Source organism: Cynocephalus volans, chromosome 13, assembly GCF_027409185.1.
Source record: "Cynocephalus volans isolate mCynVol1 chromosome 13, mCynVol1.pri, whole genome shotgun sequence".
Taxonomy (NCBI): Eukaryota; Metazoa; Chordata; class Mammalia; order Dermoptera; family Cynocephalidae; genus Cynocephalus; species Cynocephalus volans.
In genome coordinates this window covers 95,590,243-95,609,112 of record NC_084472.1, presented here as the reverse complement: position 1 = coordinate 95,609,112, position 18,870 = coordinate 95,590,243, and the positions used below count along the sequence as shown (strand labels likewise).

The window sequence follows — 18,870 nt, the reverse complement described above, 5'->3', positions numbered from 1 at the left end:
ATAAATAGTGGCATAGTTAATTTTCAGCGGGAATTTTGTGTTGAGAACAGAGTTTATACTCTTGAAGCCCTCATAAGGCACAGTTTCTGAATGACTGTTTTTATTTAGATTATAGTGTGTTGTGATGATTTATTTGGATTTTTCAAGTCGGTCTTTCCTCCTAGTCTTTTGGGCTTTATTTTATTTGGCTTTTTATTTTATTGAGGTGAAATTCATGTAATGTAAAATTAACCATTTTAAACTGAATATTTCAGTGGCATTTAGTATATTGACAATGTGTTACAACCACCACCTTTGGAAATGTTCCAAAACATTTTCATTACACCAAAAGGAAACCCTGTACCTATGAAGTGGTTCTTCCCCATTTCCTTCTCCCCCTACCCCGTGGCAACCATCACTCTGCTTTCTGTCTCTGTGGATTTACCTATTCTGGAAACTTTACATAAATTAAATCATATAATATGTGATTTTTCAGGTTTGGCTTTTTTTTCATAATATTTTTGAGTTTGTCCATATTGTCACATGTATTAGTACTTTTCTCCTTGCAATGGCTAAATAATAATCCACTGTATTTATATACCACAATTTGTTTAGCCATTCCATAGACATCTGGATTATCGTGAATAGTGATGCTGTGAATATATGTGTATACATGTATTTGAATACGACTTTTCAATTCTTTTGAGTATATACCTAGAAGTGGAATTGCTAGGTGATATGTTATTTTCTGTGTTTCTCTATATCCTCATTAACTCTCATTATTGTCTGTCTTTTTGATTTAGTCATCCTTGTGGTGTAAAGTGATATCTCATTGTGGTTTCTGCATTTTCCCAAAGAGTAATTATGTTCAGCATCATTTCATGTGCTTGTTGTTCATTATATATCTTCTTTGGAGAAATGTCTATTCAAGTCCTTTGGCCATTTTTTGATTGTCTTTTTGTTATTGATTTGTAAGAGTTCTTTACATATTGTGGATACTAGACCTTTATCAGATATATGATTGCAAATATTTTCTCCCATTCTGTGAGTTGTCTTTTCACTTTCTAAGTTTCCTTCTAGGCACACAAGGTTTTGATTTTGATGAAGTCAAATTCATCTATTTTTCATTGTTGTTTCTTGTGTTTTGGTGTCATATTTAAGAAGCCATTGCCAATTCCAGTGTCATGAAGTTCTGTCTCTGTTTGTTTGTTTGTTTTTTAAGAGTTTTTTAGTTTTAGCTATTAAATTCAGGTCTTTGGTCCATTTTGAGTTAATATATATAAATGGTGTGAAGTAAGAGCCCAACTTTTTTCTTTTGCATGTGGATATCTGTCCCAGTACCATTTGTTGAAGAGACAGTTCTTTCCCCAATAAATGGTATTGATGCCCTTATTGAAGATTAATTGACCATATTTGGGTTTATTTCTGTACTCTTCAGTGCATGAATTTTTGATGATTTAAATTTTTTACTTATTATCATTTATTTTTAATAAGCTATTTCTTTTTTACCTTACTTCTAACAGGACACATTCCATTCAAGTCCCAGTGGTTCATTACAGTAGCAAGTCTGGGGGTGAGAGTGAGAGGGAGAAGAAATGGCCACCCCGCTTCTCCGTGCCCTCCCCCAGACTGAGAGTCTGTCACTGCTAAGAATGATTGCTTTGAATTATCTCCATCAAAATAGACATCCCATTTTTTATTAACACAAAGTGTTTAATCTGTACAAAAGAATTGTTGTGTGGTTTTGAATTGGACCTACATTTTCAAGCTTAAGGACCATATTTTGAAAAATCTAAATGAAGGTTCAGATGTTGAAAGTTGTATTCTTGTATATTTTGATTTGTTCCTTAATTTTATGCTCCCCAAAGGTATTGATATTTTTGTTTGCCCTTTGCTTAAAAATATTCCATCCTCCTGTTTTTTACTTTTACCAGCAGTAACCTGTCACCCTGAGACAGAGACTGTTGCTATGGCAGCTGGTCACAGCATAAACAGATATAGAACCAGAGCAGTGACCAGTTGCCCTGGCAACAAGCTCTCCATATTAAGACAGACCCTGTCTGGTGCAGACTTGAATCCTAACTGATTCAAAAAGCCCTCTCTAGAAAATATGGCAGGTAGGATTGAGTCACAAAATAGGAACCTGTATTGGAGTGGCGATAAATGAATGTGACAGAAAGACAAGAGGAAAATGTAAAGAAAAAAGACAGTGAGGATTCTCATGTTACAAGTAAAAGATGGGTTGTAATTGAAGTGGAAATAATATATATGCCAAAAATCGTGTACTTGAGTAATAAACTAAACAAAAATTATAATTTTATCTTAATTAATTATAATAAACTAGAATAAAATAATCAAGTAGTCAACTTATATGAAAATAGACTCCTCTGGTTCATTCCCTACCTTTCCAACACCGCCTAGTTAAGTATACCTTCCTCTTTTACCCTCATGTTAAAGTCAGAATTTGTTAAGCCCTCTGCTCTTTTCTCTTTGTACTATCTCAATTCTGTTAATTTTGTTAAAGAGAACACATTAACTAAATGTAGCTCCTCGTGTCCAAATTTGTATTCTCTGAAGTATATTGTACTTATTTTAAATAAGTTTCCTATTTAATTGAAGTAATAGCAGTGGTAATAATTGCAGTATGCACATGGCATTCCAGAAGAGGCCTCTCTGACCACCAGTCCTGTACATGATCCCTCACCACGCCCTGTCTGGGGCCTCCCACAGCTGTATCTGTACAGTCATTGTATTTCCTTCTGCTGTCCTGGCAGTGTTATCATGACAGGAATAAGTACAAATACACTACTATTGATGCTTAGTCAACATTTTGATTTTGCATTGTCATTTTAAAAGCATTAATGATCTAATGCTGAATCATTTTTAAGGAGTATATGTGCAGGGGAAACTTCTTAATGTTTTTGTTTTCTTAATCATCATATTTACTTTCAGGGTTAAAAAAATTCAGACCTAAAACAGAGAATTTTCAATGTTGAAATTTTTTAATTCATTTTTATTATAGCATTTTTTGGAACTTTGTACTGATATGACAATTTTTAAAAAATATTTTCATGTATTATTGTAATGGTAGCAACACTACCCAGAAAACCTGAGTGAATTTTACATTCCATTTGGAGAATGAAGTTTTCAAAATGTGCCCTGGAAATATTTACTTATAAGTTATATTGCAGATGCTTAATCTGTTTACTTCTATTAAATGTAGATACTTATTTTACTAAACATGTTTACATTTATTTTCCAAATATAGGGTATCACATTTGATGAATTCAGGTCATTTTTCCAGTTTCTGAACAACCTAGAAGACTTTGCAATAGCCCTGAATATGTATAACTTTGCAAGTCGTTCTATAGGGCAAGGTAAGTAATCATTTTTCAAAAATTAAAAGCAAAATATAATCCTACATTGTTTCTAGAGACTTTAGTGACAACTTAATTAGATATGTGATATCATTCATCAACTTGCCTGAAACTCTGGTGTATACTTTCAGTGGGAAATCAGTTCTAACACTTAAAACTAAACAAAGTTTAGGGAAATGTGCTGAATTTTTGCATTGAATTTCTTTTTTTTTTCCCCCTTAATTTCTTATTGAGGGAAATTTAATGATGTTTGTAAAAGTTTGAAGAAGAAACCTCACGTCTGGTTGGTAACATTGAGGGACATGTGTCTACCTATGCAAGAGCCAGCTGGCCATCCCCCAAACATTCTCACAAGATGGTATTTATTTTACTGATTTAATCCCTGCTGGTTCAGAAACCAAAATTTTGTCAGCCGAGCCACCACTTAGCCATGGACTTATATTAACCAACTTTTAAGAATGATGTGTAAAATTGAATATCGATTTTGCTTAACTTACAAAGAAATACAACTGTCACAGAATTCAGAATGCTGTTGTCCTCAGGACCAGTTCATTCTTTCCCAGTATGTGGGCTAACAAGCCAGGTCCATTTTCTAGTATTCTGTGGCTCTGATCACCTTCCCTCTTCTTATAGCCATATCTTTTTTAAAAACTCTTGCAATATGGAGACTGTTCATTTATGTCTTTAAGGTGATTTTACCTGTCTCTGCCATAATCCCACGCCTAAATCTCAGAGGACTTTTTTTTTTTTTTTTTTTTATTTCCAAGTTCTAGGGAGAAGCCAAACTGCAGCCCTATAAGTGCTAATGACAATTCTCTCTCTCCCGAAAACACAGATATTAAATCTCTTATATGGCCTCATTGATTTATTTGTTGAGTCAGGCAAACCTGAAAGAATTCATATTTCACCCTTTCTCTAGTCTAAATGTTTAAATATGGCTTCTTCTTAACCCATTTGATTGTTTTAAAAAACAAACCTTTGGGAGCCCTGACTTCACAGACCAGCATTTACTACTGTGATAGACCTGATCAACCTTTAAAAAAAAAAACTGAGATCTACTTGCTTGGTTCAGTATGGAAAGTTGCTCTTTAACTTTGAGGAACTGGGAAATTTAAAAAAATACATATGTCACCCTTGCAGATACCAGGAATGTATTCATCTCTTTTCTTTTGCCACTACTAGCATTCTTAATTCAGATTATTACCTCTTAAAAGGACTATTGCAGTAGCCACCTAAGTGGCATTTCTACCACTAGGTACTTTCCTCTCCAATGTTTCCTAGGCAATTCACAGAATAATCTTTCTAAAACACAAATTAACCTTTCTATGACACACTTGCAGTGGAAAACTCCTAAGTTTCCCAATTGCCTATTGAAGAATGTACAGGTTCCTCCCCTCAAAGTCCCTGTGCAGAGCCTCTCTAGATTGTACATGTCCCCTGTACACTACCCAAACCAGACTGTTCATTGTTTCTGAACAGGCTTTATACACTCTCCTGCGTCTCCCCGTGCCTTGATTCATTCACGTTATCTCATCTGCCATTTCTCTCATCTTTACGAGCTAAAATCATCCAGCCTTCAAGGCTCAGCTCAAATACAGAATCACAGCCTTTCCTAATCGCTGCCCTTCTCTCTCCTCTCCTTACTCCATACTGCAGACAGAAGTATGCTCATCTCCAAATTCTCATAGCACTTTGTTGATACATTTTGTGTGGCCCTGTGTAATGGTTATTTGGGTAGGTGTCTCCTCTCGCATCTGAACTATACGTTTCTTGAGAATTTATTCATCTTAATAACCTCTAAATTATCTGTCACTGATAGTAGGTGATCATTAAACATTCATTGATTATGAATGCATTATTAACCAAAGATATAGCTGCTGCTTGCTTCTGTTCATTAAAACCATAAAAAAAAATTTATTCTCTGAAAGACAACATGATTAATGAAAAGTCATATGTTACATAAGATCATGACCAATGTTTAGGGAAAAAAAACTTCTTTTATAACCTTTCTAGCAATTAACACATATTATAATGTTAATGGTCTACTCTTTTTCTTTTTCTGTGACATTTATCTAGATGAATTTAAACGTGCAGTCTATGTAGCTACTGGACTCAAACTTTCACCACATTTGGTGAACACTGTCTTCAAGATATTTGATGTTGACAAAGACGATCAATTAAGTTATAAAGAATTTATTGGAATTATGAAAGACAGACTCCATAGAGGATTCCGGGTAAACCTACAAATTTCAAGCCTAATGAAACACTTTTTAAAATATGAGGGGAAAAAATCTAATTTGAGAAACAATTTATATAAATTTCTCAGGATGTAAACATGAAATGCGTTATTTTAAAAGAAAGAACATAGGCCCTACTTTGAGAAGCAATTTGAGGTGATAAAAGATAATGCTTTGTAAAAATATATATTATCAGTTGACTTTTAATAACTTATTTTTATATTCTATTAGTTTAATGTCTCTATCCCAGTTGGTGGGAAAAAAATGTTGCCAAATATTTTTGAAAAACTCAGTCTGCACATTGGTTTTTCAGACTTGTCAGTATACGGGTATCGCTGTTTCTCATTTTATGTGGGACAGGTTTCCTCCAGGTAACTTACAGCTCTTAAGTCACTGCATATTCAGTAATTTTTACATGGAAAATAACTTAATAATGGTTTGGGGTTTTTTTGTCGAATTTTTTCCTGTTGACATCTTATACAAAAGAAAGTAGTTACTGGAAATTCAACTATTTTTTTCTAAGAAATATGTCATAAAGATTGAAATATAGCATGAATCAGTAAATGTTTACACATCTAATATATTTGTGGATGTGCCACAAATGGAAAAAAAATTTTTTTTTATTAAAATTAACAGCTAGAATATTCAGACTTCCCTCTTTGGCAAAAATATTCTTAAGTATTAAACATTTAAAAAGAGAAAATGTTATATATACACAAAATTAAGGTTCATCTTAGACCATATTTTTCAAGATTTTTGAAGACTTTATATCCAAACTGTCTTGGTAAAGATGCTATGTACTTAACTGCCACCTAGTGGTTAGTTACCATTTTAGATGATGCCACAAATACCTCAAAGGATATACATTGAAAAAAGCATTTATTCTTCCTCAAAAATCTTACAGTCGCATGATCAAATTAAACTATGCCATAAACCTCTGACACTGTATTGCTCTCAGGTGATGTGTGTTTTTATTTATTTATTCATGTATTGCATACCTATGGCCCCATACCATTTTATTTACATTTGCACACTTCTTCAAAACTTTATTTTTAATTGACAGATAATAATTGTGTATATTTATGGGGTACAATGTGATTTTTCGATGTGTGTAAACATTGTGAAATGATTATATCAAGCTAATTAACATAGCCATCACCTCACATACTTATTTTTTTTTTAGTGAGGACATTTTAAATCTTTTTTTTTTTTTAGCAATTTTGAAATATGCAATACGTGACTATTTACTATGGTCACCTTGATGTGTGATAGATCTTGAAAACTTATTCTTCATGTATAACTGGGACTTTGTACGCTTTGGTCAACTTTTTCCCATTTTCCCACCTTCCCACCACCCACCTTTCTCTTCTCTGGTAACCACCAGGCTACTCTGTACTTCTCTAAGTCTGACTTTTTTGGATTCCACGTATAAATGAAATCATGTTATGTTTGTCTTTCCATACATTTGCACACTTTTGATCCTCTGTTCCACAGGGTTATAAAACAGTCCAGAAGTATCCCACTTTCAAATCATGCCTGAAGAAAGAACTTCACAGCAGATAAGTATGTTACCTTCTGTTTGTCTAAATTTGTTCAATACCAATAAAGGAAAGGTCATAACTTATTTTTGTTATAAGACTTAGAAAAAAGATGAAAGAAATAGAATTATAATTTCTAACTTATTTTTAATTTTTAGGCCATTAGAGTGTCTTGACTGTAAAATTTTATGTTAAACCTCCAGTTTTGTACCTGTGCAGGTATATTGTAGTGCATCTAAATTGGACTCTGGTGATCAAAGATCATTAGCACCTAAAGAGTATTTGCTACTGATTTTTAGGATTATGATTCTGAACATCTGCTACAAAAGTAGTATCTAATATTTTTAGAGTTTTTTTTAGGTGCCTGACACTATCCTTAAGTGTTCTTCCACATGTAGTATCTCATTTAATTCTCACAGATAGATATCCCATTTAAAGCAGAGAAAATCAAGATTTAGTAAGTAACTTGCCCAAGATAAGTTTCTAGTAAGTGGCAAACCAGGATTTGAGCTTCATTCTGTCTGATGGCAAAACCATCTTATTTATTAGTACTACACTGTCACCACAGAATGCAGTATTTGAGGATGATACAGGAGATCCATCCCATTTGTATTGCCACAAAGAAATATTTCAAACTTGTTGCTAATCTCCAAAATGAGGGATTTTTTTTTCCCCTTTGTTCTTTTAAAAGTCAACTATAGCTATAATGATTGTGGGTTCTGATTAGTTAGATCTCTACTATTGGAGTTTTGTTGTTTATTTATAAGCACATGCAAGTATATTCATGTATATATTTCTTGCTATTTTTCTCAACCTTGGAACATTTATACATTCTATAGTAGTGTTTCCCAAAGTGGTTCCTCAGGATATTGATGCATATTTTTCTTTAAAAAAGTTGCTTAGGCATGTTTGAGAAATATCCTAATAAAAATCTGATAGAATTTATCAGATCTTAATATGCTACTATTCATTTTGTCTTTTCTAAAAGGAAACTGCAGTATTCTGCATTTTGCAAAGTAGCTTTGAGATGTAGTATTTTGTGGAATCCACTTTGGGAAATACTGGTTTAAAATGTTTAGAGGCAAGTCAGCTTATTTATTTACCTAAGGTGGCAACTGTTGTGATTAAGTTAACAAAAGAAGTCAAGTCTTCCTAATGTCTATTTTAAGGAAATTTACACTGCCCTATGAGAATTTAAACATTTAAAAAAAAAAAAAAAAAGTAGGACCATTCCATTTATTTGTACATACAGGTAGCATTCCTGACCAACTTGTAATAGTGTCACACTGACATTATTGATTCTATGTAATAGCGTATAGAACCATAGCTAGAAATGACTACTTTTTTTCTACTTTCTTTCTAAGACTGAGAATTAGACAAATTACTAAACAAATCACTGAACTTTTAAAGGAAATGTTTTGTGACTAATTTAAGTTTTTGTTTCTTACATTTTATGTGGGGTTGTTTTATTGGGTTCCTTACAGTTTTATATTGTCGTAAGAACATTTGGTTAATGCCATCACATCTGATTTATATCCTAAATAAATATTGCTTTTCTGTTATCATTGTATGTTTTTTAAATTAGATACTCCTAAAGCAAAGTTTAAAGAATTACAATCTATGTGACAAATGCAAGAAACAAACATTTCAGAGAATGGAAGCATATCTGTGATGAGAATATATAGAAAATGAAGAAAAAAGTGAAGTGCTGTGAAATTTGTATTTTTTTCTTGAATTGAATTCTTAAAACAGATAAATGCATCTTTTTACTGAAAACATTATATATAATCAAGTTGAGTTTTTGCCTTCATCTACTGAACTGTCTGCACTTTTTCATTCCCTTCAGAAGTATATAGATACTTCCAGTGACTATATAAGAATGTATTTTAAATATTCGTATTTATTTATTAGAAATTTGCCTCATTTTAAAATAATTAATGACTCATGGAATGTGGATCACCTAAAAATGAACAAGACATTTTGGGGGGGGGCGGGTTTGGACTGTGAACTTATTTTCAGAAAATGAATATTGCTTGAGATTTATATTTATCTTAGGACTTTTAGTATTGTTAATAAATCCCTATTATTTACCATGTTTTTAATTACATTGAAATGATTTTGAAAAATAGAAGTTAATGTATTATATAATATGATGGTTTACATTGTACTTTTAACTTTTAAAAGTACTTAATTAACATATTGTTTGACTTATGTAAAGTTTTTTAATTTTAATTTATTTACCAAAGTCAACAGAATGTCTGGTATTCTTTTTTATATACAATAAAGAAATTTAATGTGTGGATTCTTTTTCTTCAAAAAAAAGTTGTATATTGATGGTAGAAACAGTGGTAGTTGTAACAATCATCACTGTCATTGTCATTATCGTCTTACACACGATGCTGCTCCAGATTGCAGGTGGTATATGTTAATAACAGTAGTAAAAATCGTATCTTACAGTTCTGTAACTTATTGCATATTGTTAATAAATGTTCGTAGCATCAAAATAATTGTTGTGAAATACTACTAATAATAATGACTTAGAAGACTGATGTATATATTAGGTAGAAGCTAATATTTTGTTTCTTGCAAAAGGACCACATGCAAAAGTGCTAAGCATCAGTAATAAAGAATAAATATAATTTATTATTTCAAGATAATATGTCTTAAAAGGGAAAATAAAAACTTCCTATTGAAAAGCTACAAAATTAGATTTTCACATTGAGAAATAATTTAATAGCACATAATAGAAATTTGTTCAATTAAAAGCTAGTTTATATAAGGATAGAATACAAAAACAGAATAATGAATTTAAATTAATATGTTTATATATTGCATGTGGAAGATAAGTTCATTTATCTTCCTTTCTAAGACATATTCAATGTAAATTATATACACTTCAACCATTACCTTGCTTTTGCATATGAAAATAGAAAACACTGACTTTGTTTTTATGTTATTAAATGTGCAATTGATCTGCATCATTTATTTATAAAAGTAATGTTATTTACAAGAAAATATTATTAACATTGATTTTGTATTTGTTAAACTTTTTACATTCTTTGTCTGATATTATTTATTACATTAATATATAAATATATAATTCATAAATTTAAAGATCCCATATAGTATAATAATCTAATTTCACCCGCTTTGAAGGTTGACTCGATTGACTAGAAAAAAATATGTACACACTCATTTAACATGCCCAGGTCTATTTTACTTTACACTAAATGTTCTCAATATTATTTGATATCTAAAATAACTGAAAAAAATGCAGTATACTTTAATCTTTGACTATAAGTTATTTCATCTTGCATACATGTAAAATCCTGTAATACAGATTAAAAATTTAATTAGCTTATTAAAATCTTTCATTATTTTGCTCTTCTCCCAAGAAAGAATGGCATACTACATAGCAGTCTTTATTCTTTATTTCCTATCAGAGTGAGTGATTGCATATCTGTTTATAAGGCTGTTGCATTATATTAGAATGAGAATAAATAAAGTATCCTGATCAATTAAAATGGAAAAGTGGTAAAGTATGGTGATTCACTTCATATTATCACTCTTGAATTTTATCATCTATAAAATGGGAGGTAAAACTATCTCACTGGATTGTTGTTTACATCAATTGAAAAATTTTTAAATGTTTTAAAAATAATGTATTAAATACATGTATGCTATTATTTTCAGTACATCCTTCTGCAAACTATTCTTTGGAAAGATTAAGGTATATGTAAAATTTTAGTATACTTTTTACAAAAAGCCTGTGTGATAAACGGTTTATGGTACTTCTCAGAATGATTTCACAATAAGAAATTTATTTAACTTAAGTTCCAATTTATTGTTCTTACTATAAATTATAATTGTAAAGCAACCTGTCTTACATTCTTGTATTATCTTAAAGTAAATATACCTGCACTTGAATCAAGAAACATTGTACTTTGCTTTTTTTGTTCATCTGTGCACTGGTCATGTTTTTCTGGAAGTGTCACCTCCAAACTTTGGAACTCTTTGTGGGTTACCAAACCTCTATTGATCTTATACCCTCTTGTGTGGCAATGCATGCCAAAGACATTGATCTCATTTATCCACGCCCTTGCAGTTAAGTAAATCACACAGCCATAAAGCCTCTAAAATTATATCATAGGAATTCCTACATTAAAGATCTATGATCATTGGTACTAGAAAGCTTTTCAGAAAGTTTACATGTGACTTAATGGAGTATCAATTTTGCTTCACAGAACTGATTGTTTAAATGGCTTAAAATAATTACTACAAAAATACAGTAGCTCTTGTTTTACTAATATAGGTATTTTGTAGACAATGCCTACAAATTTACCAGTTTTCAAAATGCGTGACTTATTATACTACTTCTTATAGCCATACCAGTTTTTAAAAGCATAGTACTTTTACTTCCAAAGGATTTAAAAATATTTATTACATGAGGGGTCTTCAAAAAGTTCGTGGACAGACTAGTATTATCTTTTAATTCTCTTTCTCCATGAACTTTCTACAGTACCCTCATATAATATTCAGTAAGCATAATAAAAATTCTAAGCCATAAGAAAGCCATTGTGGTTTGTTCTTTTAATTGGCAGCATTTTTACTTTCTTAGTTGCTCATGAAATCACGATATGTCTTGGAATATTGCATCTTAGATTCTGTGAAATATTATATTTATAATTCTCTTTATATCACAATCGATATTTTGGCACACATCTTAAAAACTGAGGAATTTACCTATAGTTGTGACTATATGCATATAAATATACAATACAATGCTCAGAAAAAGTAGAAACATTATTATAAAAGTTTTCTGGAAAAGATAAATTTTGTCCATTGTGAAGGAAGCAAAGGACAAGTGCTAATGAGAAATAGAACAGTAAAAATAAGAGAATAGAGAAGGGATCGGAATGAGAATAGATTTCTAGAATTGGGACTGAGTAGACAGTCTTTGGAAAAATAAATTTTAAAAAAAAATTCAAGTTAAGAGCCGGCCCGTGGCTCACTCGGGAGAGTGCGGTGCTGATAACGCCAAGGCCACGGGTTCAGATCCTGTATAGGGATGGCCGGTTCACTCACTGGCTGAGCGTGGTGCTGACAACACCAAGTCAAGGGTTAAGATCCCCTTACCGGTCATCTTTAAAAAAAAAAAAAAAATCAAGTTAAATCAAAATGACAATGTGTCCTTTCACATTCCAGATTGAAAAGAGAATACTTGTGTAGTACTGGATATGAGTGTGGGGGGCAGTTTAGTACCCTGAAACATGGCTGGTGAGGCTGTAAGTTTGGGTGCAACATCTTTGGAGGGCAATATAGAAATATCTCAAAATTTTGACCTAGAATTTTGCTTCTGGGATTATAATATCCCAATGCACATATTCATAAATTTGCATGTCAACAAATAAGTTGTCCCTCCCTGTCTGCAGGTTCTGCACCCACAGATTCAACCAACCACAGATCAAAAATATTCAGAAAAAAAAAACGATAAAAAGTAACAGTACAACAAAAAAATAATAATTCAAATTTTAAAAATAAAGAATAAAAAATATTTACATAGCATTTATGTCATATTAGGTATTATAAGTAATCTACAGGTGATTTAAAGTATATGGGAGAATTGCATAAGATATATGTAAGTACTACACAATTTTATGTAAGGTACTTGAGGATCCATGGATTTTGGTATCCATGGGGGGGCCCTGAAACCAATCCTCCATGATACTGGGGGACAGTTGTATATATATATTCAATGAAATAGTATGTGACCATGAAAAAGTAGGAGGTTCATTTATGGTGCTGATATGATATGTAAGGTATTTTTACAGGAGCACACTAAGGTATGAAAGAATGTACTACTGTTTGTGTTTAAAACACACTTTCATGGCAGAATTATATTTTAATTTTATTAAAGTTATGTGTATATATTTTTAAAAGTCAAAGAGCTCTAAAGTCCTAAAAAAAAACACCATCACTCTTTCCATTTATCTTCATTTCTGCTTTTCAGATGGAATCACTTTCAAATCTTTCAGCAGTTTCTTTTGGTATCTACATTCATATTTCAAGGTAATATGCATATACTAATATTTTTTATTGAATTAATTTTTAGATTATTAACTATTGACTTTCTACAATGGAAGGTAAGGATTTCACAAGCCCCCGTCCAAGTACAGTTACAGCATAACTAGTTAAATCAATTATTATATCATTATGTTATTATATTTCCTTTTTTATACGTCTTAGTTTCCCTAGAGCTAATAATTTTCTCCTTTTCAGTCTGCTTAATTTTTTGTGTACCTCTCACCTATCATTAATTTATCCCAGACTTATCTCCAGAACATATACATATATTGTTAACACATTTGAGCAGTTCAAGTTATATGTAAGTTTTTATTATTGAAATGCTTGACGAAGAAGTGCTCCATCTTACTGCCCTGTCTGGAATGGTTGTTCTCTAGGCCTGGCACAGAGCTGTCATTCCAGAATCTCCCTTCTCTGCCTCTTGAAGCTTCTGTTTCACCCTTATTATTTCCCAGGTCATCTTCTGTCTTATTTTTTCATTTTTTTTTTTTTTTTTTTTTTAATTTTTATTTTGTCGATATACATTGTAGCTGATTATTGCTCCCCATCACCAAAACCTCCCTCCCTTCTCCCTCCCCCCCCCCAACAATGTCCTTTCTGTTTGCTTGTTGTATCAACTTCAAATAATTGTGGTTGTTATATCTTCTTCCCCCCCCCCCCGGTTTGTGTGTGTGTGTGTGTATGTGTGTGTGTGAATTTATATATTAATTTTTAGCTCCCTCCAATAAGTGAGAACATGTGGTATTTCTCTTTCTGTGCCTGACTTGTTTCACTTAATATAATTCTCTCAAGGTCCATCCATGTTGTTGCAAATGGCAGTATTTCATTCGTTTTTATAGCTGAGTAGTATTCCATTGTGTAGATGTACCACATTTTCCGTATCCACTCATCTGATGATGGACATTTGGGCTGGTTCCAACTCTTGGCTATTGTAAAGAGTGCTGCGATGAACATTGGGGAACAGGTATACCTTCGACTTGATGATTTCCATTCCTCTGGGTATATTCCCAACAGTGGGATGGCTGGGTCGTATGGTAGATCTATTTGCAATTGTTTAAGGAACCTCCATACCATTTTCCATAGAGGCTGCACCATTTTGCACTCCCACCAACAATGTATGAGAGTTCCTTTTTCTCCACAGCCTCGCCAGCATTTATCGTTCATAGTCTTTTGGATTTTAGCCATCCTAACTGGGGTTAGATGGTATCTCAATGTGGTTTTGATTTGCATTTCCCGGATGCTGAGTGATGTTGAGCATTTTTTCATATGTCTGTTGGCCATTTGGATATCTTCCTTAGAGAAATGCCTACTTAGCTCTTTTGCCCATTTTTTAATTGGGTTGCTTGTTTTCTTCTTGTAAAGTTGTTTGAGTTCCTTATATATTCTGGATATTAATCCTTTGTCAGATGTATATTTTGCAAATATTTTCTCCCACTCTGTTGGTTGTCTTTTAACTCTTTTAATTGTTTCTTTTGCTGTGCAGAAGCTTTTTAGTTTGATATAATCCCATTTCTTTATTTTTCCTTTGGTTGCCCGTGCTTTTGGGGTCGTATTCATGAAGTCTGTGCCCAGTCCTATTTCCTGAAGTGTTTCCCCTATGTTTTCTTTAAGAAGTTTTATTGTCTCAGGGTGTATATTTAAATCCTTAATCCATTTTGAGTTGATTTTAGTATACGGTGAGAGGTATGGATCTAGTTTCATTCTCCTGCATATCGATATCCAGTTATCCCAGCACCACTTGCTGAAGAGGCAGTCCCTTCCCCAGTGAATAGGCTTGGTGCCTTTGTCAAAGATCAGATGGAAGTAAGTGTGTGGGTTGATTTCTGGATTCTCTATTCTATTCCATTGGTCAGTGTGTCTGTTTTTATGCCAGTACCATACTGTTTTGGTTATTATAGCTTTGTAGTATAGCTTAAAGTCAGGTAGTGTTATGCCTCCAGCTTTATTTTTTTTGCTGAGCATTGCTTTGGCTATTCGTGGTCTTTTATTGTTCCATATAAATGTCTGAATAGTTTTTTCCATTTCTGAGAAAAATGTCTTTGGAATTTTGATGGGGATTGCATTGAATTTGTATATCACTTTGGGTAGTATGGACATTTTCACTATGTTGATTCTTCCAATCCAAGAGCATGGAATATCTTTCCATCTTCTTGTATCCTCTCTAATTTCTCTCAGCAGTGGTTTGTAGTTCTCATTATAGAGATTTTTCACCTCCTTGGTTAACTCAATTCCTAAGTATTTTATTTTTTTGGTGGCTATTGTAAATGGGCAAGCTTTCTTGATTTCTCCTTCTGCATGTTCACTATTGGAAAAAAGAAATGCTACTGATTTTTGTGTGTTGATTTTGTATCCTGCTACTGTGCTGAAATCATTTATCAATTCCAACAGTTTTTTTGTAGAGGTTTTAGGCTGTTCGATATATAGGATCATGTCATCTGCAAACAGGGACAGTTTGACTTCATCTTTTCCAATCTGGATGCCCTTTATTTCCTTCTCTTGTCTGATTGCTCTGGCTAGTACTTCCAACACTATGTTGAATAGGAGTGGTGAGAGTGGGCATCCTTGTCTAGTGCCTGTTCTTAAAGGAAAAGCTTTGAGCTTTTCCCCATTCAGGATGATATTGGCAGTGGGTTTGTCATATATGGCTTTAATTATGTTGAGATACTTTCCCTCTATACCTAACTTATAGAGGGTCTTTGTCATGAATGAGTGCTGAACTTTATCAAATGCTTTTTCAGCATCTATAGATATGATCACATGGTCCTTGTGTTTGAGTTTATTAATATGGTGTATCACATTTATTGATTTGCGTATGTTGAACCAACCTTGCATCCCTGGGATGAATCCCACTTGATCGTGATGAATAATTTTTCGTATGTGTTGCTGTATTCTGTTTGCTAGTATTTTAGTGAGGATTTTTGCATCTATATTCATCAAGGATATCGGCCTGTAGTTTTCTTTTTTGGTTATATCTTTACCTGGTTTTGGTATCAGGATGATGTTTGCTTCATAGAATGAGTTTGGGAGATTTGCGTCCGTTTCAATCTTTTGGAATAGTTTGTAAAGAATCGGTGTCAATTCCTCTTTGAATGTTTGGTAAAATTCTGCTGTGAATCCATCTGGTCCTGGGCTTTTCTTTGTTGGGAGCCTTCTGATAACAGCTTCAATCTCCTTTATTGTTATTGGTCTGTTCAAATTTTCTACGTCTTCATGGTTCAGTTTTGGGAGCTTGTGTGTGTCCAGAAATTTATCCATTTCCTCCAGATTTTCAAATTTGTTGGCGTATAGTTGTTTATAGTAGTCTCGAATGATTCCTTGTATTTCAGATGAATCAGTTGTAATATCACCTTTTTCATTTCTAATTTTTGTTATTTGAGTCTTCTCTCTTCTTTTTTTTGTTAGCCATGCTAATGGTTTGTCAATTTTATTTATCTTTTCAAAAAACCAACTTTTTGATTCGTTGATCTTTTGAATTGTTTTTTGGTTTTCTTTTTTTTTTTTTTTTTTTTTTTTTTTAATTTTATTTTGTCGATATACATTGTAGCTGATTAATGCTCCCCATCACCAAAACCTCCCTCCCTTCTCCCTCCCCCCCTCCCCCCCAACCATGTCCTTTCTGTTTGTTTGTTGTATCAACTTCAAATAATTGTGGTTGTTATATCTTCTTACCCCCCCCCCGTTTGTGTGTGTATGTGTGTATGTGTGTGTGTGAATTTATATATTAATTTTTAGCTCCCACCAATAAGTGAGAACATGTGGTATTTCTCTTTCTGTGCCTGACTTGTTTCACTTAATATAATTCTCTCGAGGTCCATCCATGTTGTTGCAAATGGCAGTATTTCATTCGTTTTTATAGCTGAGTAGTATTCCATTGTGTAGATGTACCACATTTTCCGTATCCACTCATCTGATGATGGGCATTTGGGCTGGTTCCAACTCTTGGCTATTGTAAAGAGTGCTGCGATGAACATTGGGGAACAGGTATACCTTCGACTTGCTGATTTCCATTCCTCTGGGTATATTCCCAACAGTGGGATGGCTGGGTCGTATGGTAGATCTATTTGCAATTGTTTAAGGAACCTCCATACCATTTTCCATAGAGGCTGCACCATTTTGCAGTCCCACCAACAATGTATGAGAGTTCCTTTTTCTCCGCAGCCTCGCCAGCATTTATCGTTCAGAGTCTTTTGGATTTTAGCCATCCTAACTGGGGTTAGATGGTATCTCAATGTGGTTTTGATTTGCATTTCCCGGATGCTGAGTGATGTTGAGCATTTTTTCATATGTCTGTTGGCCATTTGGATATCTTCCTTAGAGAAATGCCTACTTAGCTCTTTTGCCCATTTTTTAATTGGGTTGCTTGTTTTCTTCTTGTAAAGTTGTTTGAGTTCCTTATATATTCTGGATATTAATCCTTTGTCAGATGTATATTTTGCAAATATTTTCTCCCACTCTGTTGGTTGTCTTTTAACTCTTTTAATTGTTTCTTTTGCTGTGCAGAAGCTTTTTAGTTTGATATAATCCCATTTGTTTATTTTTCCTTTGGTTGCCCGTGCTTTTGGGGTCGTATTCATGAAGTCTGTGCCCAGTCCTATTTCCTGAAGTGTTTCCCCTATGTTTTCTTTAAGAAGTTTTATTGTCTCAGGGTGTATATTTAAATCCTTAATCCATTTTGAGTTGATTTTAGTATATGGTGAGAGGTATGGATCTAGTTTCATTCTCCTGCATAACGATATCCAGTTATCCCAGCACCACTTGCTGAAGAGGCAGTCCCTTCCCCAGTGAATAGGCTTGGTGCCTTTGTCAAAGATCAGATGGCAGTAAGTGTGAGGGTTGATTTCTGGATTCTCTATTCTATTCCATTGGTCAGTGTGTCTGTTTTTATGCCAGTACCATACTGTTTTGGTTATTATAGCTTTGCAGTATAGCTTAAAGTCAGGTAGTGTTATGCCTCCAGCTTTATTTTTTTTGCTGAGCATTGCTTTGGCTATTCGTGGTCTTTTATTGTTCCATATAAATGTCTGAATAGTTTTTTCCATTTCTGAGAAAAATGTCTTTGGAATTTTGATGGGGATTGCATTGAATTTGTATATCACTTTGGGTAGTATGGACATTTTCACTATGTTGATTCTTCCAATCCAAGAGCATGGGATATCTTTCCATCTTCTTGTATCCTCTCTAATTTCTCTCAGCAGTGGTTTGTAGTTCTCATTATAGAGATTTTTCACCTCCTTGGTTAACTCAATTCCTAAGTATTTTATTTTTTTGGTGGCTATTGTAAATGGGCAGGCTTTCTTGATTTCTCCTTCTGCATGTTCACTATTGGAGAAAAGAAATGCTACTGATTTTTGTGTGTTGATTTTGTATCCTGCTACTGTGCTGAAATCATTTATCAATTCCAACAGTTTTTTTGTAGAGGTTTTAGGCTGTTCGATATATAGGATCATGTCATCTGCAAACAGGGACAGTTTGACTTCATCTTTTCCAATCTGGATGCCCTTTATTTCCTTCTCTTCTCTGATTGCTCTGGCTAGTACTTCCAACACTATGTTGAATAGGAGTGGTGAGAGTGGGCATCCTTGTCTAGTGCCTGTTCTTAAAGGAAAAGCTTTCAGCTTTTCCCCATTCAGGATGATATTGGCAGTGGGTTTGGCA

The 18,870-nt window shown here is 33.3% G+C and overlaps 1 protein-coding gene across 2 annotated transcripts in view; it reads left to right on the top strand.

The window, feature by feature from the left end:
* MICU3 (mitochondrial calcium uptake family member 3) overlaps positions 1-8,834 on the top strand; it is a 94,874-nt gene extending 86,040 nt beyond the window's left edge. For both annotated transcript variants that reach the window (XM_063077207.1, XM_063077206.1), the window contains 4 exons: positions 3,248-3,356; positions 5,433-5,590; positions 7,088-7,156; positions 8,717-8,834. In XM_063077207.1, coding sequence (XP_062933277.1) covers positions 3,248-3,356; positions 5,433-5,590; positions 7,088-7,156 — 336 coding nt within the window. In that variant the 3' untranslated portion in view covers positions 8,717-8,834. The remainder of the gene's footprint in view (positions 1-3,247; positions 3,357-5,432; positions 5,591-7,087; positions 7,157-8,716) is intronic.
* Positions 8,835-18,870: the final 10,036 nt, after the last annotated feature.